The following is a 24,344-nucleotide window of genomic DNA, read 5'->3' on the forward strand; positions in this document are numbered from 1 at the left end:
TTTGGTGTTTGGAACCTTAATATCATAGAACTTTTTGGAAAAGTGAATGGCGTCACAAGTAAACTATATCTGTTAATGCCTAAGATGATCTGAGATGGAGAATGATGCCATAAGATAAGTGAGTTCTTTTGAAACATGTAATCTGTCCTGGTGAGGAAATTGAGGATTAGCTCTGAAGTTTTAGATCACCACTGGGAAGAAGCAGCTTTGGCTTTAAAGGTGGTATTCCATTGAGAATGTCCAGGTGCCTTCTATTCTGTGCTTCACCCCAAACCTTTTGTGGTCATGATAGCATGCCAGCTGCTGCTGCTGCTGCTGTGTTGCTTCAGTCGTGTCTGACTCTTTGCGACCCCATAGAAGGCAGCCCACCAGGCTCCCCTGTCCCTGGGATTCTCCAGGCAAGAACACTGGAGTGAGTTGCCATTTCCTTCTCCAGTGCATAAAAGTGAAAAGTGAAAGTGAAGTCACTCAGTCATGTCTGACTCTCAGCGACCTCATGGACTGCAGCCTACCAGGCTCCTCCATCCATTGGACTCTCCAGGCAAGAGTTCTGGAGTGGGGTGCCATTGCCTTCTCCGATAGCATGCCAGAGCAAATGCCAATTCAGGCACCTGAACAAAAGAGATGGTATGTGCATATGTGAATCTGACTTGAGATAGCAAATGGAAATTGTTTCTGATAAGGGTTTTCCAACCTAGGTAAAAAAGGTAAAGTTTTTTGTTTTTTTTTGTTTTGTCTAAATGTTTTCTTTTCAGTTTATTGTTCTTTGGTCGTCTCACACCTGGGTCTCTTTTTCTACTTTTGATAGGCAAAATCATTTTGGGCTGTTAGAGGTTTTATTTTAAAATTACAGTTTAAAAATTGGCTTTCAGGGTCTCTCTCTGCCTTTTGGTGGCAAGTCTTAAATTCATTCTCGTAGTGAAGTTCTCTGACATTATATTCATTAAACTTTCAGATTGTAAGCACCTTGAGAATGGAATGCCCTAAAGCCCAATTAGTTGATCATAATGACTCCCAGAACTGATTAACTCTTAGAAATTGTAAAAAAGGTCATTTAGGTAGATGAGCCAAGCTGTATCAATGGCTGATAGACCTTTTAAATATCTGAGACTTGGGTTTCTTGTACATCTTCTAAATTTTGTTTTAATTAGCCAGAGTGGGTAGCTAGAAACCCTACTGAGTTTTAGGTTATCCATTCAAAATTGGACAAAAAGCTGAATTATTTAGCATAGGCTCAAGGTCACTTATTGCATGACTTGAACAAACTCCTTGCCTTTGGAAAGTTTATTCACTTGATAGTTTATTTTTGTGCTCATCCAGGTTGGACAAGATAATACATGTATGTATTAGCCAGGGTTCTCCAGAGAAACAGGACCAATGGAATGTATAGATAGTTATAGAGAGACTCGTTATAAGATATTGGTTTGTGTGATTATGAAGGCTGGGAAGTCTAAGTCTGCAGTGTGGGCCAGCAGACAGAGACCTAGGAGAGTCCACAGCGCAGATGAAGTTCAAAGACAGTCTGCTTGAGAATCCCCCTTGCTCAGACAGGCCTGTCTTACTGTTCTTCTTTAACTGATTGGATGATATGGAGGGTAATCTGTTTTATTCAGATTCACAAATTTAAATGTTAATCTTATCCCAAAACACCTTCCAAGTGGACACGAAATTAAGCATCACAATAATGTAGTGAATTTACCTACAGGCTATCAGGCCTTAACTTACCAAAGTGCCAGTTTCTTCCTTGGGCTTCAAAGGACAGTGCAAAACTGCTTAGGAAGGCCCCCAATAACTCTTCCTAAGATCCATGTAAGAATATCACTGTATGTAAAACAAATTCAGAGCTACTGGATATAAGTAGGGCTTTAGAAAATAATAGTTTTTAGAGATGATGCTAGAGCATATGGCTAAGATATGAAACATGCTTAAAGGTCAAAAATTTAACATGCATGGAATCTCCACCTGGGATCCCTTGCAGAGCCAGGGGGATCTCCCTGTAGAAGCTGCAAGGGTACACTGAGGAAATTTGGGGATAAGCTAACCGATAGGTTGTAATCTTGATCTGGAAAATTAATGAGCTCATCAGTAAGTCTGGCCATAGGCTTATTAATGTAATGGTTGTGGTAGATCAGGTAGAGCCTACCATGTTGACCCCACTGTAAAGTAAGAAAACAATCCCATTTATAATAGGATCAAAAAAAACACAAAAAACACTTAGGAATAAGTTTAACCAAGGAGATGAAAGACCTGCACACTGACAGAGGTAAGAATGGTGGACTGGAGTATCAGGAGCGTGAGGGAGATGGTGGTCAAGGAGTATAAACTTCTACTAGGTATAGGGTGAGTAAATTCTGGAGGTCTAATGTAGAGCATGATGATTATAGCTAATAATACTGTATTGTATACTCAAAAATTGCTAAGACAGTAGATCTTAAATGTTCTCACCACAAAAAAATGTAGTTTTGTGAGGTGATGGAGGTGTGTTAGCTAAACGATGGTATTGATGGTTTTGCAATATATAAATGTACCAAATGAACACTTTGTACGTCCTAGACTCACACAGTGTTATATGTCAAATATATCTCAAAAAGCTGGGGAAAAAACAGCCAAAGTCAGACAAAGCACATAGTGAGCCTAATGGGGGGTTGAATTATGGGTTGGTACTTCTTCATTCAAAGCCTTGTATAAATTCTTTGGGATAAACTGTTCATCAAACATTTCTGATCATCAAACATTTCTGATCCTCAAACATGGGCTCTCCTGGCTAACACTGATGGAAGAATACAAAATTCTCTAATTTGAGTTTTGTTGAAGATTTCTACTATCACACATTAATCACATGTTAACCTAATCATATGTTAACCTAATCATATGTTAAAGTAATCACAATAGTTTGGCTTTGACCATCAAATGTTGCTATTATCACAAAGAATTTTATAAAATATGTGCTATTTCTAGTGCTTTAAGTACTCAAGCTTAAAGTTATGATTCAGTGAAATACTTTTCAATTCAAATGATTCAAACTTACTTTAAAACAATCTTATTCCAAGATTGGGATAGAATAATATTTTCATGATCTTACAAAAATAGTAATGATTTTGTATAATGAATCTGTATCCATGTTTAGGGGATTCATTTGAAATTCCCTACTTTTACTAAAGTAAGTTAAAGTTTTCCTAATGTTTGGTGTATTTTCCCTTGGGAAATTTATCTTAGTTATTTTTTATTGTCTTCCTTTAATGGTAGAGTGATAAAAATTATCTTTAAAATTTATTCTTTTTTTTTTTTTTTGCTATTGAGCTCATGTCATTTTAAAGATTATATTGGTAGTAATGTTTGTTTTAAAAATAAGGACTGTTTTAGATATAGCAATACTATTCTGGATTAATTGCTATGTGTAATTTTTATCCTAAAACATCATTCTTTCAGAAAAGTTTCAAGAATAGCCTGAGGAGCTCCAGTATATTTGTCTTTTTGTTAATATTTAACTACATTTGATATGTAATTTTCTTCCATTCTTCCCTCTCCCTCCCTCTAATATCTTCATCTTTCCTTTCCACTGTATAATTTTTTTCAGAATTGAGATAAATTGTAGACATAATTCCCCTTCATCTGTAAACCTTTCAGTGTGTGTATCCTAAAGAATGACATTTTGCATGTAACCAGGTTATAGTCATCAAAGCCATGAAGTCAACATCGACTTACCAGTGTTGTATTACCTGCTGTCTCAGTTAGTGGCCTTCTTGGTGTGCAGACATGAACAAACGAATGAATACATATGCATCGCATTCTGGTCCAGTTTCCACTGTACAATCACGCCTGGCGTCTCGTTGTCATGTCTCTTTAGTCCTTCTTAATCCAGAGCGTTTCTTCAGTTAATCTTTGGTTTTCATTTTTGAAGAGCAAATTACTTTGAGAATGTCCCTCAATTTGGGTTTGTGGGGTTTCTTTGAGAACTGATTTTTCTGGCTTCACATTACAGATTAACAACGGTACAAAACCTTTTTTTTTCCCCCTCCTCAGTATTTGTAGCATCAAGCAAAACATTAAAAAATTTTTAAATATTATTTATTTTAGATCTACTGTTTGAATCAGAAAAGAGCACATAAAACCAGATGTGACATTTTAACTTTGCTAATAAGAGTAATTAACCTTAAAATATCAGCACAAATATCATGCATAAACATTCATCTTGCATATGGGATAAAATAAAATCTATAGCTTAAACTGTAGGGTTATTCCTTTATGCCTAAAATATAAACACAGTACCATCTCTTGGACTTCCCTGGTGGCTCAGACAGTAAAGCGTCTGTCTACAATGCGGGAGACCTGGGTTTGATCCCTGGGTTGGGAAGATCCCCTGGAGAAGGAAATGGCGATCCACTCCAGTACTCTTGCCTGGAAAATCCTATGGACAGAGGAGCCTGGTAGGCTACAGTCCATGGGGTCGCAAAGAGTCGGACACGACTGAGCGACTTCACTTTCCTTTCCTACCATCTCTTACCTTAAAAAATCCTGCTCTTGATTAAAACTGTAAATGGTTATTATTATTTGTCTGCTATACTTGCATATTATTTAAACTCTAGATGTTGAGTTAGTGTATTCTGTCTTTAACTTGTATGAAAACTCAAGTTAGGCATGAGAATATGATGCCGTACTTATTTTGTAAGATCCATCATAAAATTTTCAGCCCTGTCTTCCCCATCCTAGCGCTAATCCCTGCCCAATGATCATGTTTTGGCCACATAATATAATCAACTTCTACTTCCTTGCTACCAAGTTTGCAGATTAACTGCAGGCTCAGAGTGGCCTGAGGGCCACCTGTGTCCCCTCGGCTATTGGGACTGTTGTTTGGGGCAGAAAGGAAAACTAGGCTTTAGTGCAGGTCACTTGTGGCTATTTTTCTGTCTCGCTGCACATACGTGTGCATCTTTTCTGCCATCCTGAGGATTATTGGGAAAATAAATAGCCTTCATACTGCCTATGCATTAAGTTTTCTGTTTCTAATATGCTTAGCAAAAATGCTCTTTTTTTTCCTGGGCATTAGAAGGCAAAAATGCCTATGGAGTAATGCCTAAGGGAAAACATGCCAGATTGTATTGACAGAAAAAAATCACATGTGCATATGAGGGACATGATGTGTATTTGAGTGACATTCATGTCCAAATGGCTTAAGGGGCAAATTAAAGGGAAATAAAGTATTTATTGTGTTTCTTTATGAAAAATCTTGACTCAAGAAACAGTTGATACAGTACAGAATCTGGATGGAGTAACAGTTGAAGATGATAGAAAATTAGCTTCTCCTTGTATCAGAATGAAGAGATCCCCATACTAGTAAAATTTTTGGAAAAATTCTCTATAAAGTAGACTTTGAAATAGTTTTTGAAGAGCAAAATTTTTAAAAACATTTTGCTGCTGGAGAATTAAGCTGTAAAAACTGGTGTTAATTTCAGTCATGTCAAGAGCAAAATGGATTAATAATACAATATCAAATGAAAAGTACAATCTCTCACTTAAATGTTTTAATGACAATAATGACTTAAGACTCGATAAGAAAGCTGAGAAAGAGTATTGCTCCCATCCTGCAGTTTTCATAAGAAATGAAACTTTTCCATGGAGAATACAGCCTCCTTTAAAACAGGTTCGGAGCAGGGCAACATGTCAGGAAATGATTTGAACTTGATTAAAATTTCTGTTCACGTATTCAGTTAGCTTCTTATCTTGATTTTTCGAGTAGAAGAAAAATGAAAATTTTAAGTCTTAGTAGAACATTATAGAAATGTCAATATAAGTAAACATTAAAAAATCAAACTGAAGCTACAAATCAGTAAGTGACAATTAAGAACCTTCCAGATTTGGGGCAAATAAATGTACTGAATGATCAGACTTAAAAGTGCCCTTGTAAGGGACTGTCTTTGGTTTCTGTGTCCTTTCAAATGCAATTTTCCCAGGAATATAAGTACTGGTTCTGATTCACAAAGTGAATTTTATCTTTCAGTTTCCTCTGAATTTAAACTAGAAGGGCTGTATTGTGTTCTGAAACTATTTTGTATTTCAAACATCAGAAACATTTTATATTGAGGTAGCTATGTTCATTCATGCAAGGTTTTTATTTATGCTCTCCAATTGTTTTGAACCATATGGATGAAAATAAAATTTATAGAGCAAAACAAATATATAAAGATACTTTTGCATAGTAAATAAGATGTCAGTATTTTAATAGAGTATTTAATGTTTATTTTTCCCAATCCATTGATTTTTATTTGAGCTATAATTATTCTCTTGGAATATTTTAAATGTAAGAAGGCTTTTATAATGCACAGGTATAGGATTTATTTTGATTTGGGTACTTTTTATAGTTAACATACTATCCCTCTGTATCTTTTCAAGTTCTTTTAAAAATATTCTTTATTATATAATTTTCATATTTTTAACATATTAGAGTTGTTTTTTTTAAACATACCTTGTCCTGATAACTTTGAGGCTATCTTTTCAGATGGCACAGTGAGTGTTAGCATTGAATATTAGTAAGTTAGAAACAACAAATAAATCACATTATTGTGGATTTGGATAATGTACTTCTTGTATTATGATAATCTAAAAAAAGACTCTTACTGATAAACTCTGTACATCCAAAAATTATTTCATCTGATTGAGATATCTCAGATTGCACATTAACTTTCCAAATGCCTTTTAACATTATTTTATATTATTATGTTAATTTTGATAATTATTAGAAAATTTTTAAAAATTTGTTGAGATGCAAAGAAAAAAGCTGAAGTCTACCCACAGTTCCATTGCTCTGCAGTAGGCTTACACATGTGTAATTGAACAGTTCTTAAAAGTGCAGTCTTCAAAGCATGCCTTATAGTCCAGCCTCATTAAGTACCATTAGATGTTTAACCATTCTTCAAGTGTATTTTGATAATCTCAGTCTGAATGACTAGGTGGATGCAGGAAAAATATTCCGAAACTACGAAAAGAGAAGGAGGAAAACTTTGTAAACTTAGATGAGGCATTTAGTTGTGATTCAAAGAACTTGTGCCACATGTCTAGATGGCCAGCGTACAGTTGGGAACACTACCAAGGTCCTCTTCCGGTGTCCAGATACTTATATGTCATCACACTCCGTTTCATCAAGTTATACCTGAAGCATTCACTTGCTCCTTGCTTTTGGGGAGGAGCTGGGCAAAGTTTGTGCATCTCAAGTGTTGGGTTCTGCAGCAATCTTCTTATGCACTTGATGTCTACTATTACAAAATCAAGGTTGGCATATACAACTCTTTAATTAAATAATATTGCTTGAATAATATCCACCAGCTGCAGTATGTATCATACAGTACTGTGGAAAAAAATTTTGTTCTAAAGTTGTTTATCTCTACTTTGTCTCACAAATGTTGAAGGTTAAAACTCGCTAGCAACTCTCTGAAAATGAACCCCTTTTTCTGCTGACTTTGTATTATCAGGATTTGTTGTTGTTTGAGAATAAAATAATACACCCTTAATGAACATTAAGCTATTAATAACATTGAAAATTTCTAGTGAAAAACAAAGGGACAAATGAGTTATATTTATTTTGATTTCCTGCTGTTTCTGTTTTTCTCCTGTGGTTTAGAATATATAAACAGATGAAAACCCCCCACAAAAAAGAAAAACAAACCTAAACTCTAGGGGTCTACATGTCTTTAGTCCTTCTGCTACATTTTTTCTCCTATATTTCTCAGAATCTGGTTTAGGTTTGTTTCAATATTGAAACAAGAGTCACATAAAAATATTAGCAGCTGGCTCCAGGAATCATCTGGAGGGGATGCAGTATGTGCTGTTATCATGGATCCTGTTGTGGAACTTCCATGGAAATACTGTGCCTGTTATGATTAAAGAACTGTTCATTAGCAGTCCTTCAAAATAACAGAAACATTGGAATATAACTGTGCGATTTTGTTTCCTGTTAGAAAGCAGAAGATGAGGATACTGTTCTCACGCCTGATGGCACCCGGGAATTTCTGACGTTTGAAGTCCCGCTGAATGATTCAGGATCTGCTGGTCTTGGCGTCAGTGTCAAAGGTAACCGGTCGAAAGAGAACCACGCAGATTTGGGAATCTTCGTCAAGTCCATTATTAATGGAGGAGCAGCATCGAAAGTAAGCCAATGTCAATCTTATCAAGCGTGTGCGCACTCACAAAAATGTTTAATTTATAGCCCTATTCCTTGGAAACATTTAAGTGGTTGGGGTGAAATCATTCCTCTTCCCTATGTATGTTCATTTCTGTAGCCTGTGAAGTAAACCGACAAAAAACAGATTAAGAGGAGAAAAAGTTTACAAATTTTACTGATGGTAAAATTTCCAATTTTATGTGTATGGGGACTCCCCAGGAAGAAGTGAAAACCTAGGGAAGCAGTTAGATTTAGAAGCTTGTATACCATTTTAGCAAATGGTGATAAGTTGTAGAGTAGGGATTAGACGAAGAAAGACGGTTTGGGCTTCCAGGGGCAGTCAATTGTGGGATGGTAAACCTCTGAAGGGAACCAATGGAAGAAAAGTCTCCTTTTATAAGGTTTGTTTCTGAAGACTCATCTCAGTAAGTCTCTGTCTCTGGTGTGAGGGTCATTCTCCACTTACAGGTTAGAGAGAAGAGACCTGGCACCTTCACAAGGAGGACCTTCTCCCCTGGGTTCAGCCAGAGGCAGGGAGGACAGAGCCCTCTCTCTGTGTCTGACATTTCTCACTTGCCTTCTGCTGAGAATAATTCCTATGCCAAAGTGGTGTGTTTTGGGATGGCATATTTCTGATCCCCTGTAACACTTAAATGTTTTCTGGCTTTTTGCTAATAACCCAAACAGGATCAAACAACTGCTGTAATCTCAGTGATGTTCCATTTGGGGATGCAAGTCTTATCTTCAGCTCCTCATTTTTGATCTCCGAGTTCACAGCCCAGGTTCATGCTAGTGAAATGAAGATTATCTTTGCAGAGACTTAGCTCAGGTTCTGGCACAGACCTGCCTGACAGGAAAGGTTAATCCCTCCCTCTTCTCTCCCTTCCCCTCTTGTGGGTCACTTCTGTTTCCCAGAGGAGAGAAAACGTCCTGGCTGTCTGTTGAGGGGGTGCTGCTCTTCTCTGCAATTGTCTAATAGCCTGGAGCTTTTGCACGTCTTGGGTTGTAAATAACCTCTCTGGGTGTCTGTGGAAGCAGGAAAGTAATCACTTTGTGTCCTTTGAATTAGTATGCTATTTTGGTAAACAGATTATGATAATGACTTGATTTACAAATGTATAAATGATTGAAGTAGACACAGGCTGCAAGGGCTGCTTACACATTATTATGCTAGTGTTCAATTGGGCATAATCCATTAGTATTAAAGCCCCCCCCCTTTTGTTTTTGCTTTGTTTTCATTTTATTTTTTTAATGAAGGGGAAAGCAGCTTCTTTTATCACAGACTATTTAATGGCACTTATTTTTACCTGCTTCCTTCCCAGGATGGGAGGCTTCGGGTGAATGATCAACTGATAGCAGTGAATGGAGAATCCCTGTTGGGCAAGACAAACCAGGATGCCATGGAAACCCTCCGGAGGTCCATGTCCACTGAAGGGAACAAGCGAGGAATGATCCAGCTCATTGTGGCGAGGAGAATAAGCAAATGCACTGAGGTAAAGAATGAGAAAGACAAAAGGCATCTGAAATGGCCGTAGTACCAAGTTCTCTCCTAACATTGGACGAAGAATTACAGGTCCCTGGGCTTTGCCGCAGAAGATTCTCAATTATCTCTGGTGGCTAGAGTTTATTTCATTGTCATTAGATTGTGATTTATTTTCTTAATTCTGTGCTCAAAATATTCCTGAGCATGCAGTAATATTTCTATTGCCACCTCAAGAGTTAATGCCGGGATCTGGAAGGCACCTTTGTTTAGCTGGGTGCCACACATTCCTGCCCAGAGTCCCGTTTCTCTTCTGTTCATCAGTGTTGAACCAGGAGGGAGAAACACCGAAGCAGCAATTGCTTATCTAGACTGGGTGCCTCTTGCAAAGTCCCTCAAGGGGGAGAGTCTGTTTCTCCTGTGACGTGGTCAGAAGTGGAAGCCTCCCTTCCCACGCCTGGCCTGCTTCATCCTTTACTGTAGGGCTGGGCATTTTCCTCTGGAGAACCTGCTCTTCAGTGATATCTGCTGCATGAAACCATGGTGGGTTCTGCACCTGTGCTGTGTCTAACCAGCTGTGAGTGGGAAGGTTTTCTTTCTCGAAGGACGTGAGCTTTTGTTTTCCCAGATAGCAAAACATACCAAGTAGAAACATACTACTTATGTTTCAATAGCAGAGCATTTGAAAATTTAAAGGGAATTAAATATAGATTTGTTAATGAATATTAGAACCTGAAAAAAAACCAAACGATTTTTTTAAGACATTTTATAAAGTATGTGCCATCTATAGGAAAGAGGTGGGACCTGCTTGCTGAAAGTATCATTTGTTGTTTTTCTCTTTATTGATGTTCAGCTCCCCATACTTTTAAATCAACTAAGAGAAAATGTTTAGCAAATCGCACAAACTGGAAAGTATACCTAACCTGCTTAGGTGCTTTTCTTAATTTTAAAATCTGTGTTTAATGTATAAAGAAAACTTTTCAGGTCATGATGATGGCTCATCCAATTGGTTAATACAACTGGATTTTGCAACATACCTTTGAGCTCAGGGGGTAGTTAGTGGAGAGGTGACCAATTTTTGAAAAATTATTGACCACAGACTTACTTTTGCATTTTTATTTTCCAAATGAAGAATGACTTAATGTTAATTAACAAGTTAATTTCCACGACAGCAAGAGAAGAGTGTCACCTTAACTAGAAACTTCATAGTGAAAAACTGTGAAAGTAAAACATTTGCTTTCTTAAATATAAATGCTAGTCCCTCAGACTAGGCTACTGGATTGATTTTCTTGAATGGTTATTTTTATTGGTTTCCAAATCATTCACTGATATTTTAAACGTTAAGTCCTGTAAAGAGCTATCTCCACAGTTAGTTCACAAGACACATTGTTCTTTATTAGGTCTTTTTAAAAAATGGAAGAATTTGATTTTCCCTAAGATTGTATTCATTAGACAGATGCTCATTGAGAAAATGTGTTAGATCCTGGGGGTAGAGCGGTGAATAAAAACACTGGGGGACTTCCCTGGTGGTCCAGTGACTGAGACGCCAATCTCCCAGTGCAGGGGTTCTGGGTTCGATTCCTGGTCAGGGAACTAGATCCCACATGCCGCAACTAAAACCCAGTGCAAATAAAAAACAAACAAAAAGAACTGGCGGGGTTCCATCCTTGGATGTTCTCCTGGACAGTATATCATATTGTTATCACCTTCTCAAAGTTTTCCTTCAGAGAAAAGCATTGAAACATTACATGGGCACTTAGACTGTGAGAAACAGACCCAAGGTCAGCATCCTGAATCTGGACGTGCTTTCATCTGGTTCAGGGGATCCCTCTTGTTCCCCAAACAAACCTGTACTAGCCTGAAAATATTTTGATAAAGGCACTGATTTGATCCCCTGTCGCCCTATAAGAAGCATGGAATTGAAATCCCACTGCAATATCTTTGTGTCTCATTCACTTCTGCATATGAATTTATGTGAATGAAAATGATATAAGTAAGGGAACAGCGGCAGTAGGCAGTAATAGACTTTAATATTCAATATTCTTTACGGTATCACTTTCATACATTGCTGGTTATTACTATTTCTTAGGATAGAGTAAGCTTATAAAGCAATTAGATAAAAAAAAAAAATCTTATCACGAGTGCTGTGTTCTCTTTGTAATACCAGTGAAAAGCCTTTTGTACTGACAGGATTTAACTAAAGAATTATATGAAGACAGAAGAGCTCATTTCAGCTTCCCATAAGTCTTAAGACATGATTTTGCTGCTGTTGTACTTATATTATATATTACCTTTGGAGAAACCTCTCCCTGAATTACTGAGAGGGTATGTGTAAATTATGTTACCGTAAATATTGATGTAACCAGAGCATGTCTTGTCATGCATGAACCTCAAGCCAGAATAATGTGCTAAGTTCCCTCCTTCTGGGTCTATCCATCAGCTGTGTAGTCCGGCCTTGGACAGTATCACAGAACTTTATTTCACTGACTCATCTTTAAATCAAGGGTTTGCATACTTAATTTCAAGCTAAAGAAGATGAAAATTTGCAAAAGGCTCATCTTTTGTGCTTTGTCACATCTTTCCTTGCCCTCTCTTATATGTGGGAAGTGCTGTGTGCTATCTCAATATGTTTTCTTTAAAAATTAGCAACTCTGCGGAATTCCCTGGGAGTCCTGTGATTAAGATTCAGGGCTTCCAAAGCAGGCGGTGCAGGTTTGATCCCTGGTCGGGGAACTAAGATCCCACATTCTGTGTGGTATGGCCAAAGATTAAAAAAAAAAAAAAAAAGGCAACTCATTGCACTAGGTACATCTTTCCCTGCACGTCTCTGTTCTTTGTTTCCATACAGCACATTCGAGACATTTTCTAGAAGATGTTTCTCAGTCTCTTCCACTTGACTTCTCAGAAGTCTGAACGCTGCCTCGTTCTTGAATCCTTTCCTGTCAATTCTCTCCTTTTTTCTCCTCCTTCAGTCTGGCCCTTCTGTCTCCTCTAAGGTTGCTCTCTTCTGCCTATTCCTTTATTGGTTAGTATTCTTCAGGGCATTTCCTAGGCTGTGTCTTCTGCACACGCTCCCTGGGAGACCTTTGTTCCCTGGTGTTCGGGTACTGTGTTCGTTGTGATGAATCCTGTGATCATGTTACCATCTCAGGACCCTATTCTAGTTCCAGACCCCCCTCTTCAGTGGAGACGTGTACTGGTGTGTCTCTGAGGCACCTCTACTTTTTCCTCCTAGAGTTCCTCCTCGAGGTCTTCATCTACCTTTGTCCTTCCCCGAAGAAATAGCTCCACTGTTTCTGCAATTGAAGCTGGGAATCTGGGGTGATCCTGACCTCTCAGATGCCTTTCTTGTCTCTGTCAGCTCCTCCTCTGGAATCTCTCCTCCCTACTCTCCTCCATCCCCTGCAGCTGCCCAGTCACCTGGCAGGGCTCTGTGCTGCAGCTCCCTGAAGGATCTTCCCCTCAACCCATTTTGTTTACACTGCAGTAAAGCCTGTCTTCCCACAAAGCAAGCTGATCCTGTTCTGTATATCAAAAACTGTAAAGTACTTTGGGATGAATTGAACAATGCAGGTAGTCTCTGTACTCATATTCCTATAAAACATTGCTGAAGAATTAAGTTAGATCAAAATTAGTGGAGTGATACATGATTAGCAGATTCAGTATCATTGAAGTATCAGTTCTCTCAAATTGGCCTATAGGTTTAATAAGCTCTTGTTAATCATCCCAGCAGGCATTTTTATAGCAATGAATAAGCTGATATCAATTGGGATTATTAATTTTTTATACTGTTACTAATATTATTATTAACATTATTTAATTTATATGAAAATCTAGAACTGGGAAAACTAGGATGAAAATATCATTGGTTGCTTTTGAGCAAGTTGGGATTGAGTGGGAAATAATAGGGAGGAATTTAATAAGGTAATGGGAATGCCCTTTATTCAAAGAGAGGTGTATGTTACATGGATTTATCAATTTGTCAAAACTCACTGAACTGACCAAGGACTACTTTAAAATGAATTCTCTCTCTCATTTAATCCTCTTAGAATTAGAAAGCTATATTAGAATAGAAAGGAGCCTAAGGTATCATTTATGATTCTCTTTATGTGTGAAGAAATAAACACAGGAGGTCAAATGATGTGCTTAATGCCGGCAAGTAATTTAAGAAATTGAGAAGCAAGGTGTCCAACCCTCTTAGGCACATGAGAGGGTCTGATGGCATGTGTGTTGTTTGGGCAGTTGATATTCTGGCTGTGTTGGGAAGTGTGGACAGTAACCCCAAGTCAGGTAGGCCATCTGTTCTGTGTCTGCCGCGTCCAGGCTTACTTTACACTCTGGTCCTTGCTCTCGACCACGTGGAGACGTGAAGGTCATTAGCAATGGTTCTTCATAAACGCAGAACCCGGAACTGTGCCCTGAAACTCTGGTCACTCTTTTCCAAAGTTAAACCCCGTCTTTTTATCCATTGTTTTGTGTTAACTTGTCCTTTGGATATTAGTATTGAGTTGTCCAAGAAGTTCGTTTGGGTTTTTCCTTTAAGTGGTATGGAAAACCTGAACAAACTTTTTGACCAAACCAGTACTTTCTACAGTGTGTGATTTTTAATCTCAATCAGCTTTGTTTTACTTCCGGTGTTGTGCTGTGTCCTCAGCTTCAAGGGCCTGCTTCCACATGGCCTAAATGTATGATATCTCTAAACCATTTTAAGGAAACTCTGAGTCATTCACTTAGAAATGAATTTATTCATCCAATTATTCACCCAGTGCCTGCTCTGTGCCAGGAATTGGGGATAAAATAGAATAAGCTTATAAAGACTGAAATATCAGATAATGAGATCGTGCCAATTACTAACTCGGACCCAGTTTTAGGCTTGCTGAAGGGGATTAGGGCAGTATCTGTGCCAGCTTTTCACTGTTTATAGTTGAGATGGTGGGATACATTCTCTTTATGGGAAAGACATGATTTGACCTGCTAATGCACGCTTACAACAACATGAGATTTTACAAAGCCCTATAGATATTGTATTCGTTTTTAAAAAGAAACCAATCTTTCACCTTTTCCCAGGAAGAGTAGGCCAAGTGTATAATATAAAGCATATTCATTGGACAGTATCCAGCTTTTTGTTATTAAATAGCACTTATTATTTCCTGATTATAAAAGCCACATATCTTTTTAAGAGAATGCTATATTTCCATTGTTTTTAGGTATGGAGTAATTCCCAATGTTTATGCCTTTGTAAATGAAGTTCTGATAAATGTTGATTGGCATGAATCTTTGTTATTCACTTAGCTTCTTACTTTGTGAGGCTAGCAACTGGAAAATGAAATAAATGGACTGGTCAAAGAGTGTAGGATATTTCTTGGCCCATGGCATGCACTTGCACATTCCTTTGGGAAAAGACTGTATCACTTCTTACTGATGTCCAGTATAGGTTATCTTGTTGCAGTCTAGAGCTGAATTCTCTTTAATGGGTGAGAAGGCATTCCTATTTTCCTAGCACTGGAGTTGATGGGGTCCCAAACTTCTGCTCCTGCTTGGGACTGAATTCTGTTGCATGGAAGAACATTTCTTTTGCAGCTGAAAAGACAAAGTGAAAATTGCAGTTCTTTTATTTTGGTGTCCTCTTCGAATTAAGCTTGATTTGATAAGGTTTTCATATAAGGAGAATATATGGTCTGCCTGGGAGCAAACCATATTGCAGGAAGGCCACCCACTCTTCTAGGACCACCTTACTTGGAGTGGCCACTCCCACCTCCGATGTGATACTCTCTTCTTTCTTAAACTCTTTGCTTGCAACAAAAAGAATCATCAAAAGATTTAAAACAAAACTCTGTACTCCAATTGTTTTTTTTTTTTTAAAGAAATTAAAAGGCATTGTATCTTCTGTTAAATATTTATGTAGGAGGCCATTGATGTCTTCATTTAAATCTGTCTTTTGAGATGCAAATTAGACACAGTTAGGGAGGTGGGGAGGTGCAGATGCTTTCCCAGGAAAGTGCTCAAGTATGACTTTCCTAATGAACAGGCATCTTATTGTTTTTCTCTGGAAAGCCTGTGTGTACAATTCTTTAAATGGAATTTTTATTTGACTTTATAAAATTCTAAAATAGCCTCTCGGGATATTTAAGGGTTTCGCATAAAGGTGCTTTATAAAGAGTTTATCATCTAAAAAATTGCAGTTATGTAGTTCAATTAAATATATTTGTTAAGCAAACTCAAGGATGTGTTGTCTGTCTTATGATGAAATAAATTATTGTGTAGGATGCGGGTTTTGCATGTTGAGACTTGTATAGTGAGTCTCTTTAATATTGTGTTCATTAAAAGTACTCATGCATGTCTATTTTTAAAGATATCAGGTATTTGCTGTGTTTATTTTTGTTTTTACCTCCCCAGAGTCCCTTGGAATTATGGCATCATGTCCTTTCAGAAAATATTCTTTTATTTTTTTATATCCGAGACCTTGAGTATTTAATTTTCTTTTCAGTAAAGCTGTCGGTTGTAATCTGCAATTAAAAAAAAAAAAAACTAATAAAACAAATCCTCATTTCACAATTTAAGCCTTATTGAGTCTAATTCACCAGCACTGCACGTTTATTATTCTCCTGCAGTTTGACGTGCCTGCAGTTGTAATTGTGTTGACCCTTCAATGCATTAAATCTCCCCAGTGCTTATCAAACTGGGCGAGATAAGTCTACAATTCGGAACTTCATTAAATATCTCATTTATATTAAACAGATGATAGCTTCTAACAGAAATAAGAATTTGTTCCAATGGAGAAGCCACGGTTGCGGTTTCCTCTGTGTTTGGAACGTGCACTGTTTGCTTTGCTGTGCTGGAGCCCCTGCCTCCACGCTGCCCCCACTGCCTAACTCCTCCCTGCCTCTGGCTGTAGGCCTTTGCCAAAGCATCAGGTGGGGTTAACCTTGGAGCCCACTTTGGGAGGATTTGTATTTATATGTTCTGTTCCCTATTGTTTCATGGCCTTACTAGCATAGATTTCTCTTTCCTATTATTTTTATGAAATTCATAACTTATAAGGCACAACTGTTATGCCACTCACTGTTTTAATTCTCAGTGATGGGAATCAACCTATATTCTCCACTTATCTAGCAGATTGTATGTTTGTGAAATAGGCATCTTTGCCTGCTTCATTAGAATACTTAATCTTTACTTCTGTATTGTCAATATCCTATATAGCTTTTTTTTTTTGGTTTTTGAGTCTTTATTGAATTTGTGACAGTATTACTTCTGTTTTATGTTTTGGCTTTTTTTGGCCATGAGGCATGTGGGATCTTAGTTCCCCAGCCAGGGGTTGAACCCACACCTCCTGCATTGGAAGGCAAAATCTTAACCACTGGGCCACCAGGGAGGTCCCTATCCTATATGGTTTATTTTCTCTCATACTTAGGATTACAATGAGAGAATAGAATTTGTTTCTAATTTCAGCAGAAAAAACGGAGGCTCAGGGTGTTGTTGAAGACACCTGAGCTAAGAAGTGGCCTTTAGGTCTTAGAGTGTAGGTGGTCATTCTCCCCCGCACACACACCATGGCGTGCTAATGGTTAGCTGTATTTACACACTCTAAATGTAAAAAGCAGAGTTAAATTTCAGCTTTTGTTTTGATAATGATACAGCATGTGTTGCACAGGGCAGCATGTCATAAAAAGTTCTGAATTAAACCATAACTTAAACTGACTTCAACAGATACTTAACCGTCAAACTGAAAAAATAAGCAACAAGATAAGTTTGGAAGAAAGCCTTTAACATACACGTTTTTGGTCCAGTGCTTGGGCTCTGGCAGAGCTTCAGGGGGCACAGGGTAAGGTGGCACAGGAAGCCGGCCACTAGGCAGAGCTGTCACCACCAGCTATTCTGGCACAGGGTGAAGAGTTCCGGTTCATTTGGTACTCAGTTGGGTGCGGGCCTTGGGCAAGTTGTTATGATTCCCCCATGCTGCTCCTGGGCCTCCACTTCTGACTTGGCCTTTCTCCATCTTTCTCTGCAGCTGAAGTCACCTGGGAGCCCCTCTGGACCCGAGCTGCCCATTGAAACAGTGTTGGATGATAGAGAACGAAGGATTTCCCACTCCCTCTACAGCGGGCTCGAGGGTCTTGATGAATCACCCACAAGAAATGCTGCGCTCAGTAGGATAATGGGTGAGTCAGGTACAACCCTGTTGGTCCCATCTTATGTTTATGCTTTTACTGGTTCACAGAGAGGTTATTAATGTAAAGGAGTCCCATGTTTTCAAGAGGAAAAGGAGCAGGTTCGTTATAATTATTCAGGAAGTGTTAATGCCAAGAGAAGCAATCAATACATTGAATTTGTTAGGTGAGGGTTAGATCCTATAACACGTGGGAAAGGAGAAAAAGAAGGGATCGCACAGAAATGCTTTCCAGTGATCAAGATATTCTTAGCGTGTCTGAGATGTTAAATGAAGCTGTGTTTTGGGTTTTTTTTTTAATCAAAATTTAGAGGTTTATGGCAAGATTTCAAGATCATATTTTTATAATAGCACTGTTTACAGGGAGAGGAAAAATACGTAGATATGTGTATATGAAATATTCACATTTTGTGGTTGTTATGGACTAAAGTGTTACCCTGTTTTAATCGCATCTCGACTTTTTCAAAGGCTTCATTTGAAAATCCTGAAACCAGTGTTTTGCGTCCTTTGTTTGCATTCAGCACCGTTCTGTCTGTGTGGCCCCCAGTGGGTAATGAGGTTATTAGCACTTGCTCTGCACCCGTTCAGCTCTCTGCTAACAGATCCAGTTAATAAAGACTTGCTGCCACCAGAGTGGTTGGATTTACTGAGTTGCTCATCTTGGGATTAGCTTGTGAGAGTTGTCAAATTTAAAATGTAAGAAGCTGTTTTGATTAAAATAGCACGTGACCTAAAATGCTTTGATTGCTGGTGTGTTTTGCAAGCCTCTAATGTGAAGCACAAGCCTAAATTTAACTCCATTCATTTAATGGAGATTGAATACAATCCATGTCTCCATTAGGAAGCTTCATTGGGACAGGAATTTGTTTTCTTCATCAGTGTATGTTTATGGAAAGCCTGCTGTTGGCAAGACACTGTATTTACTTTTTCTGTAGATGCAAAGAGGAGAGAGAAACAGTCTGCCTTCAAAGAACTTTCTACCAGGCATGATCGGAAAAATATGTGAACATGACTAGTAGAATTTTCTGTTGTTCTTCCTCTAATCCTTCTAGCTTTCTTATTTGGATATACTGCTAAATTCCCCATTTCTTATTTTATTACACGTAGAATAAAGACATGCCAGCTCTCTGGCAACATTTGTCAACATTTTTGTTTGATCTTCTTGATGTGGTGTGAGCAGGGGAAGAATGCTGAAGGTATTGCATACATGTCAGACGACAGGCATTGCACATGGTGTGTTAGTTAGATTAACCTTCATTTATTAATAATCACTCTCCTCACTGCTGTGAGGTTTTCCCTACTTTTCCAGTTTTGGTGTGTCAGTTAATCTTCATTAAACGCTTTTTTTATTGTTGAAAATTCAGACCTCTTAAGAGAGAAAGAGAGTATATGTGTCCCTGGATCTGTATGCATACAAAGTGATTTGCTGTAATTTCCCCTTTATTATAGGAACATAGGACTTGCCATACTGAATCAGACCATTGGTCCACCAGTTCCTGTAACCTGCATCCTGCCTCCAATCCCTGATGCTTCAGAGGAAGGCGAAAAACTAAAACTAAAAAACAAACCAAAAGCCCCCAATTCACCTAGTGACCTTTGGAAATGCTGTATATATGGGTTGAGGATTCCTTCTTTTTCTTTAGTCTTGTGCCCTGCTTTTGTTAGTAATGACCTCATTAGCCCTAAGTTTGCTTTAGAGTTGGCATTGTTTTCCTTTCCCTCTGCTGGAGATGTAATGGACTTTAAAATTCCAGATGCTTCTGCTGTGGTAGTAACCTCCCTTTCAGCTCTGTGCTTTGTAATGTATTGTGGGTTCTGTTTTGGGCTGGGGGTGACAGATTCCTTTTATGGAAGGCCAAACTGATATTGTATGATTTGGATATTTTAAGACATTTTTTTACAAGTTGTACTAGAAACTAGGAGTCTCATATATTTTACTCTGAGAAATGTATGTGCTGAATTTGAGTTTTTATCTTAAGTTTTAAAAATTTGAGAATTCTTTCATCTTGTCAGTCCCTATTTCAGCGTCATTGACCCTAAGAAACAAACAGTATTCATAATGTCACTTCCCACTTAGAGTTAGAAATCTTGCAAAAAATAGTGTCTTACAAAAAGATACCAAAGCAAGGTACCAAATATAAGAAATTAAAGCACTGAATTTCAGTTAAGCTAAACTCGATAGCACCATCATTTACTAATGGGCGCAGTATCTGGGTGCATGAAAATTGCTCAGACAGATCTTGTTTGGTTAGTGGTTGTCTTCTATCCGTTTAACCCCTGTTTGGACACCAGTGGAGGTGGTGGTAACTGCTTCATGATCTGCTATGATTCAGATAGAACTTTGTGTCGAAATTCCAGATGACTACATTAAGAAATGATTAATTTCATGTGGACAGGGTAAATTTTCACATAGAATATTCCTCCTGTGCAACTGTAGGTCCAAAAGGAGCTTTGAAGCTGACTCATTTCTATGGGAACATAACTCAGGAGAGAAGCTTCCAAAAAATAGACCAAAAAAAGGAGAGATTCTAGTTGGGAACATGTCAGATGTCACCAGCCACACTTACGCACTTAAATAAAAGAGCTAAGCCGCAAGATCCCATGATGATTTTAGTTTTATTTTGTTCTTGGCTATTTCCTCTTTCTAAAAATAGCCCTCTCTGGGGATTAGTGGGATCACACAGTAAGTGTTAGTGACATTTAACCTTTATTAACATCCATTTTTAAGTATCCACATTTTCAAGCAACTGGCATTACACAGTCTGCAGAATCTTCCGTTCTGGCCAACACTGTGATTTAAATCAAAGAAGTTGTTTCAGAGGAAACCACCTTACAAACCATTTGCCCCCGCCTGCTTAACATCTGTGCGGGGGAATTTTGGACGAAAGAAATTAAGTGACAGGTCTGAAGCCCCAGAATTCCGTGTTTCTGAACCAAAATTATGATGTATATTTTTCTGAGTCATGAATCCCATGTTATTGGAACCTGATTCATCTCCTTAGGTTTTGGTGAGGTCAGCCAGACTTGCAAACAAAGGCAAGGGTTCTCCAGGTATCTTCTGTATTGGCTGACTCTCCACTATCATGGATTTTCAAGGAGTGATCTTGGACACTCATCAAAGAGAAATCTGTATGGAGTCTACGTAGGATTTCTTCCTTTTAAAAGCCTTAAAAGTATTTTACAGATCCTGAACTGTCTTAGCTACCATACTACTAACAATAGCAGTAAGAGGTGCAGCTAATTTCACCAACATGTGCACTTCGTAGGACACCATCACAAGCTGACCTTTGGGAGCATGGAGCCTTAACATGTTTTCCAACATTTTTTATCTGAAGAATTTTTCTGTTTAAAGCACAACTGAAATCTGTTGACTCCATTTTCAAATGTAATTCAGTAGTTTTTATATTCATATACTTGTGGTGAGTTTAAAAAATAATTTTGTTCAGAGTAGTTTGAACTTGTTAGAAATTAAACATAGAGAAAAGAAACATTAATGTTTTTTGTTGTGAGTCAAATCACTGGCAAAGTTTTCATTGGTTTCTAGTGTCATGCATGGTGCTGCCTTCTATGTAAATGTACCGATGAATAAATGTTTGGTAAAGTCATCCTGTATCGCGTTGTTTCACTCTGCTACAGTTTAAATCTTAGCTTGTTTTTTAACTAGTTGTGGAAAGAGGAAAGTTCATTCACTGAAAACCAGATCAAAGGCTTCTGAAGTCAGCCCTCGAAGGGTTCACATTCAGGATGTGCCACGTACCTGCAGACTAGGTGGAGTTTGGTAGAATATGTAGTTTGACAACTTATTTATCACTCCCAATATATTCCTGAAGTTGGATCCCAAAACAATATTCCTGACAAGTTTGTTATTGCTGCCAAGTGGAAAATTGATGGAAAAATATGTATTTTCAAGACTTTTGAAATATTAGCCTCCAGAATCGCGGGTGAGAGAAAAAAAGCTGAGTCCTTGTTTTGCTGTTAATAGGGACATTTTGTCCTGTTTATATAAGTATAAAATTTTGGATCACTTAAGGAACAATATTTCTACTCAAAAACAACATGAAAAAGGACTGTCACATGCAGAACCATTCTGTGTTTCATATTGCTTGCTAGACTGCCTCTCAGAATATATTGCATACAAGTTCTCATTTTTATGTTTAGAAATTAGTTCGCTATCATTACACCATAATAGTTTCTTCCAATAAATTTTGCCTGTGTGAGGACATGCCATTTAATGCTGTGACATGTCAGTGGTGTGCTCTTAGGGATAACTTGTGTTTTTCATTGTCTGCATGTTTTTGGAGGGGAAGTATGTCTTGAGTAGGAAATATTTCTTTGGGTAATAGTGCTATAATGTCCAACCTTATTTATGAATGATATTTTATTGAATAGATTTCTGTCTTTTTGTACTAATATCCTAAAACTGGGGTGGGCATAAATGAGTCATTTGAATTCAGGAAAAGGAAACAGTGAAGTATTAAATTTGACTCCCATTTTTATTATGAACATTCATAAAAAGTTGCTAGTTTTTACAGTTTGTCAAACTGGATGTATTTCAAATCAGAATCGAGTATTTTTCTTGATAATTTGCTGAGGAGAGATTTCAGTGAACATATAGTATTTCTGTAATAGAGTAGTTGGTGCTAAGTAATGAATTCATTGGAAATTTCTAGCAATTGTGCTTTGGGTTGTCCTGAAAAACTCTCTATCAACTTCGTGTTTCTCCTTTGTTTAAATGTCTATATGTTTAAAATCCTTCAAGTCTATATGTATGCATGCCATCCTCTAATTTCCAAAATGGTGTTAAAACAAAAATTATTATGTACACACTCTTATGAATGTTTAAAAATGAGATCTTAAGACAGATATTAAAGTGTCATGAACTGTGGTCACATTGCAGTTGTGCTGTTTTTAAAAGTAATTCATCATAGAGGACAAGGACACCCTTTGAGAACAGTGGTAGGATTTGGAGAGGGCAGCAGTCCTGTTTCTTTGCATAGGAACCAGGAGAGCTGATCTCACAGATGTGGATGTTGGCCTTGCAATGAGCGTGTTTCCACCCTCCTGTAAGGTGAGAGGCAGTGTGTCCACTTTCCTTGCTCTGTTGGAAGAGCCAGACCAGCGTGACCGCATCGCACTGTGATGAATATATCTCTGAGGACAGCCTTTCTCAAGATATTCATGTGAACTGAAGCCTCGCCTATGAGTTTCGCTCAGAGGAAATACAGCACAAGGTTTGGGGAGGAAGCCAGAAGAGTGTAGGTGTCTTGGGGCAGGAAGATAGCAGCATTTGGACCCCAGCTTTATCTATAAGGATTCAGGCCCTTGAATTATAATTTTTTCCTAAGAAAGATAAACACCTTTCATGCTGGTGATCCGTGAACTTGAGCAGATTTTCCTGAAAGAAACTGATCAATGTGGATAGTTCTGGGTCTTTTCTTACCAAGAACACCATATCCTAATTGAATAAATCAGAATTCACAAGCTCCTGTGTCTTGGCCTGAAAGACCTCACGGCAGTGAGATCCTAATCTTTTCTCTTGAAGATCACTCCTGCTGTCTCTGAAGTGTCACCTGAGTGCACTGTGGGCTTTTCTCCATCGTGCATTTAAAGATGCTATTGCTGATGTCTGTAATGAATGTCATCATTTCCTCTAGCAGAATAAATCACAGTCATCATTCAAAACCCCTCTCGGATGTTGGCTTTTGCTACGATTTCCAGCATCCTCTGCCTTCAGCTACCAGCACTAGTGAATGCCAGGGCACTTGTGGGACATCACTCACAGCACCAGTCAATTAACACTGTATCTGGTCTGTCTCCTTCTTCAGGCTGTGAGCCACTGAGAGACAGAGATTGTCTTTCTTACAGATCTTCTAGGTGGTAGGTGCCCAGTGAATGATTGATGTAAGTCTGCAGGGCTTCCCTCCAAATTTACTGGTAAAAATTTTCAAACAACTTTAACGACTTAGAATCCACGTGGCATTTTCATGTTAGAAGTCATTCTAGAGATCAACTCTGGCCTTAGGAAGCATAAAACCAGAGACATGGAATACCACACCCAGAGCTCCATAGCATCAGAAGAAGGAATAGACCAGAGGTCTCCAACGGACATCCATTTATGAAAGATAAATTTTCTTAATTCTGTTTTGTTCTACCAGGTTGAGACATTTTGGAAATTCAGACTTTTTCTGATGTAGCAAAGTATTAACTTTAATGCATCTCACCCTTAGATGGATGTCTAGAATGTCTCTTTTGTTTTTCCATCGGACAGGTAAATACCAGCTGTCCCCCACGGTGAATATGCCCCAGGATGACACTGTCATTATTGAGGATGACAGGTTGCCAGTGCTTCCGCCACATCTCTCTGACCAGTCATCTTCCAGCTCCCATGATGATGTAGGATTTGTGACGACGGACGCAGGCACGTGGGCCAAGGTTGGCATCAGCGACTCTGCAGACTGGTAAGAGCACTCCAGGGCTGGAAAACATTGGGTAATTGCAATCACACTTGATTTTATGTTTGAATATTCTGTCATTGAGCTCAG

The 24,344-nt window shown here is 38.2% G+C and overlaps 1 protein-coding gene across 40 annotated transcripts in view; it reads left to right on the top strand.

Moving 5' to 3' along the window:
* PARD3 (par-3 family cell polarity regulator) overlaps window positions 1-24,344 on the top strand; it is a 579,492-nt gene that overhangs the window by 346,042 nt on the left and 209,106 nt on the right. For all 40 annotated transcript variants that reach the window (XM_055543694.1, XM_055543705.1, XM_055543697.1 and 37 more), the window contains 4 exons: window positions 7,953-8,141; window positions 9,478-9,648; window positions 17,644-17,794; window positions 24,071-24,260. In XM_055543694.1, coding sequence (XP_055399669.1) covers window positions 7,953-8,141; window positions 9,478-9,648; window positions 17,644-17,794; window positions 24,071-24,260 — 701 coding nt within the window. The remainder of the gene's footprint in view (window positions 1-7,952; window positions 8,142-9,477; window positions 9,649-17,643; window positions 17,795-24,070; window positions 24,261-24,344) is intronic.

The sequence above is a fragment of the Bubalus kerabau genome, chromosome 13, assembly GCF_029407905.1.
Source record: "Bubalus kerabau isolate K-KA32 ecotype Philippines breed swamp buffalo chromosome 13, PCC_UOA_SB_1v2, whole genome shotgun sequence".
NCBI lineage: Eukaryota > Metazoa > Chordata > Mammalia > Artiodactyla > Bovidae > Bubalus > Bubalus kerabau.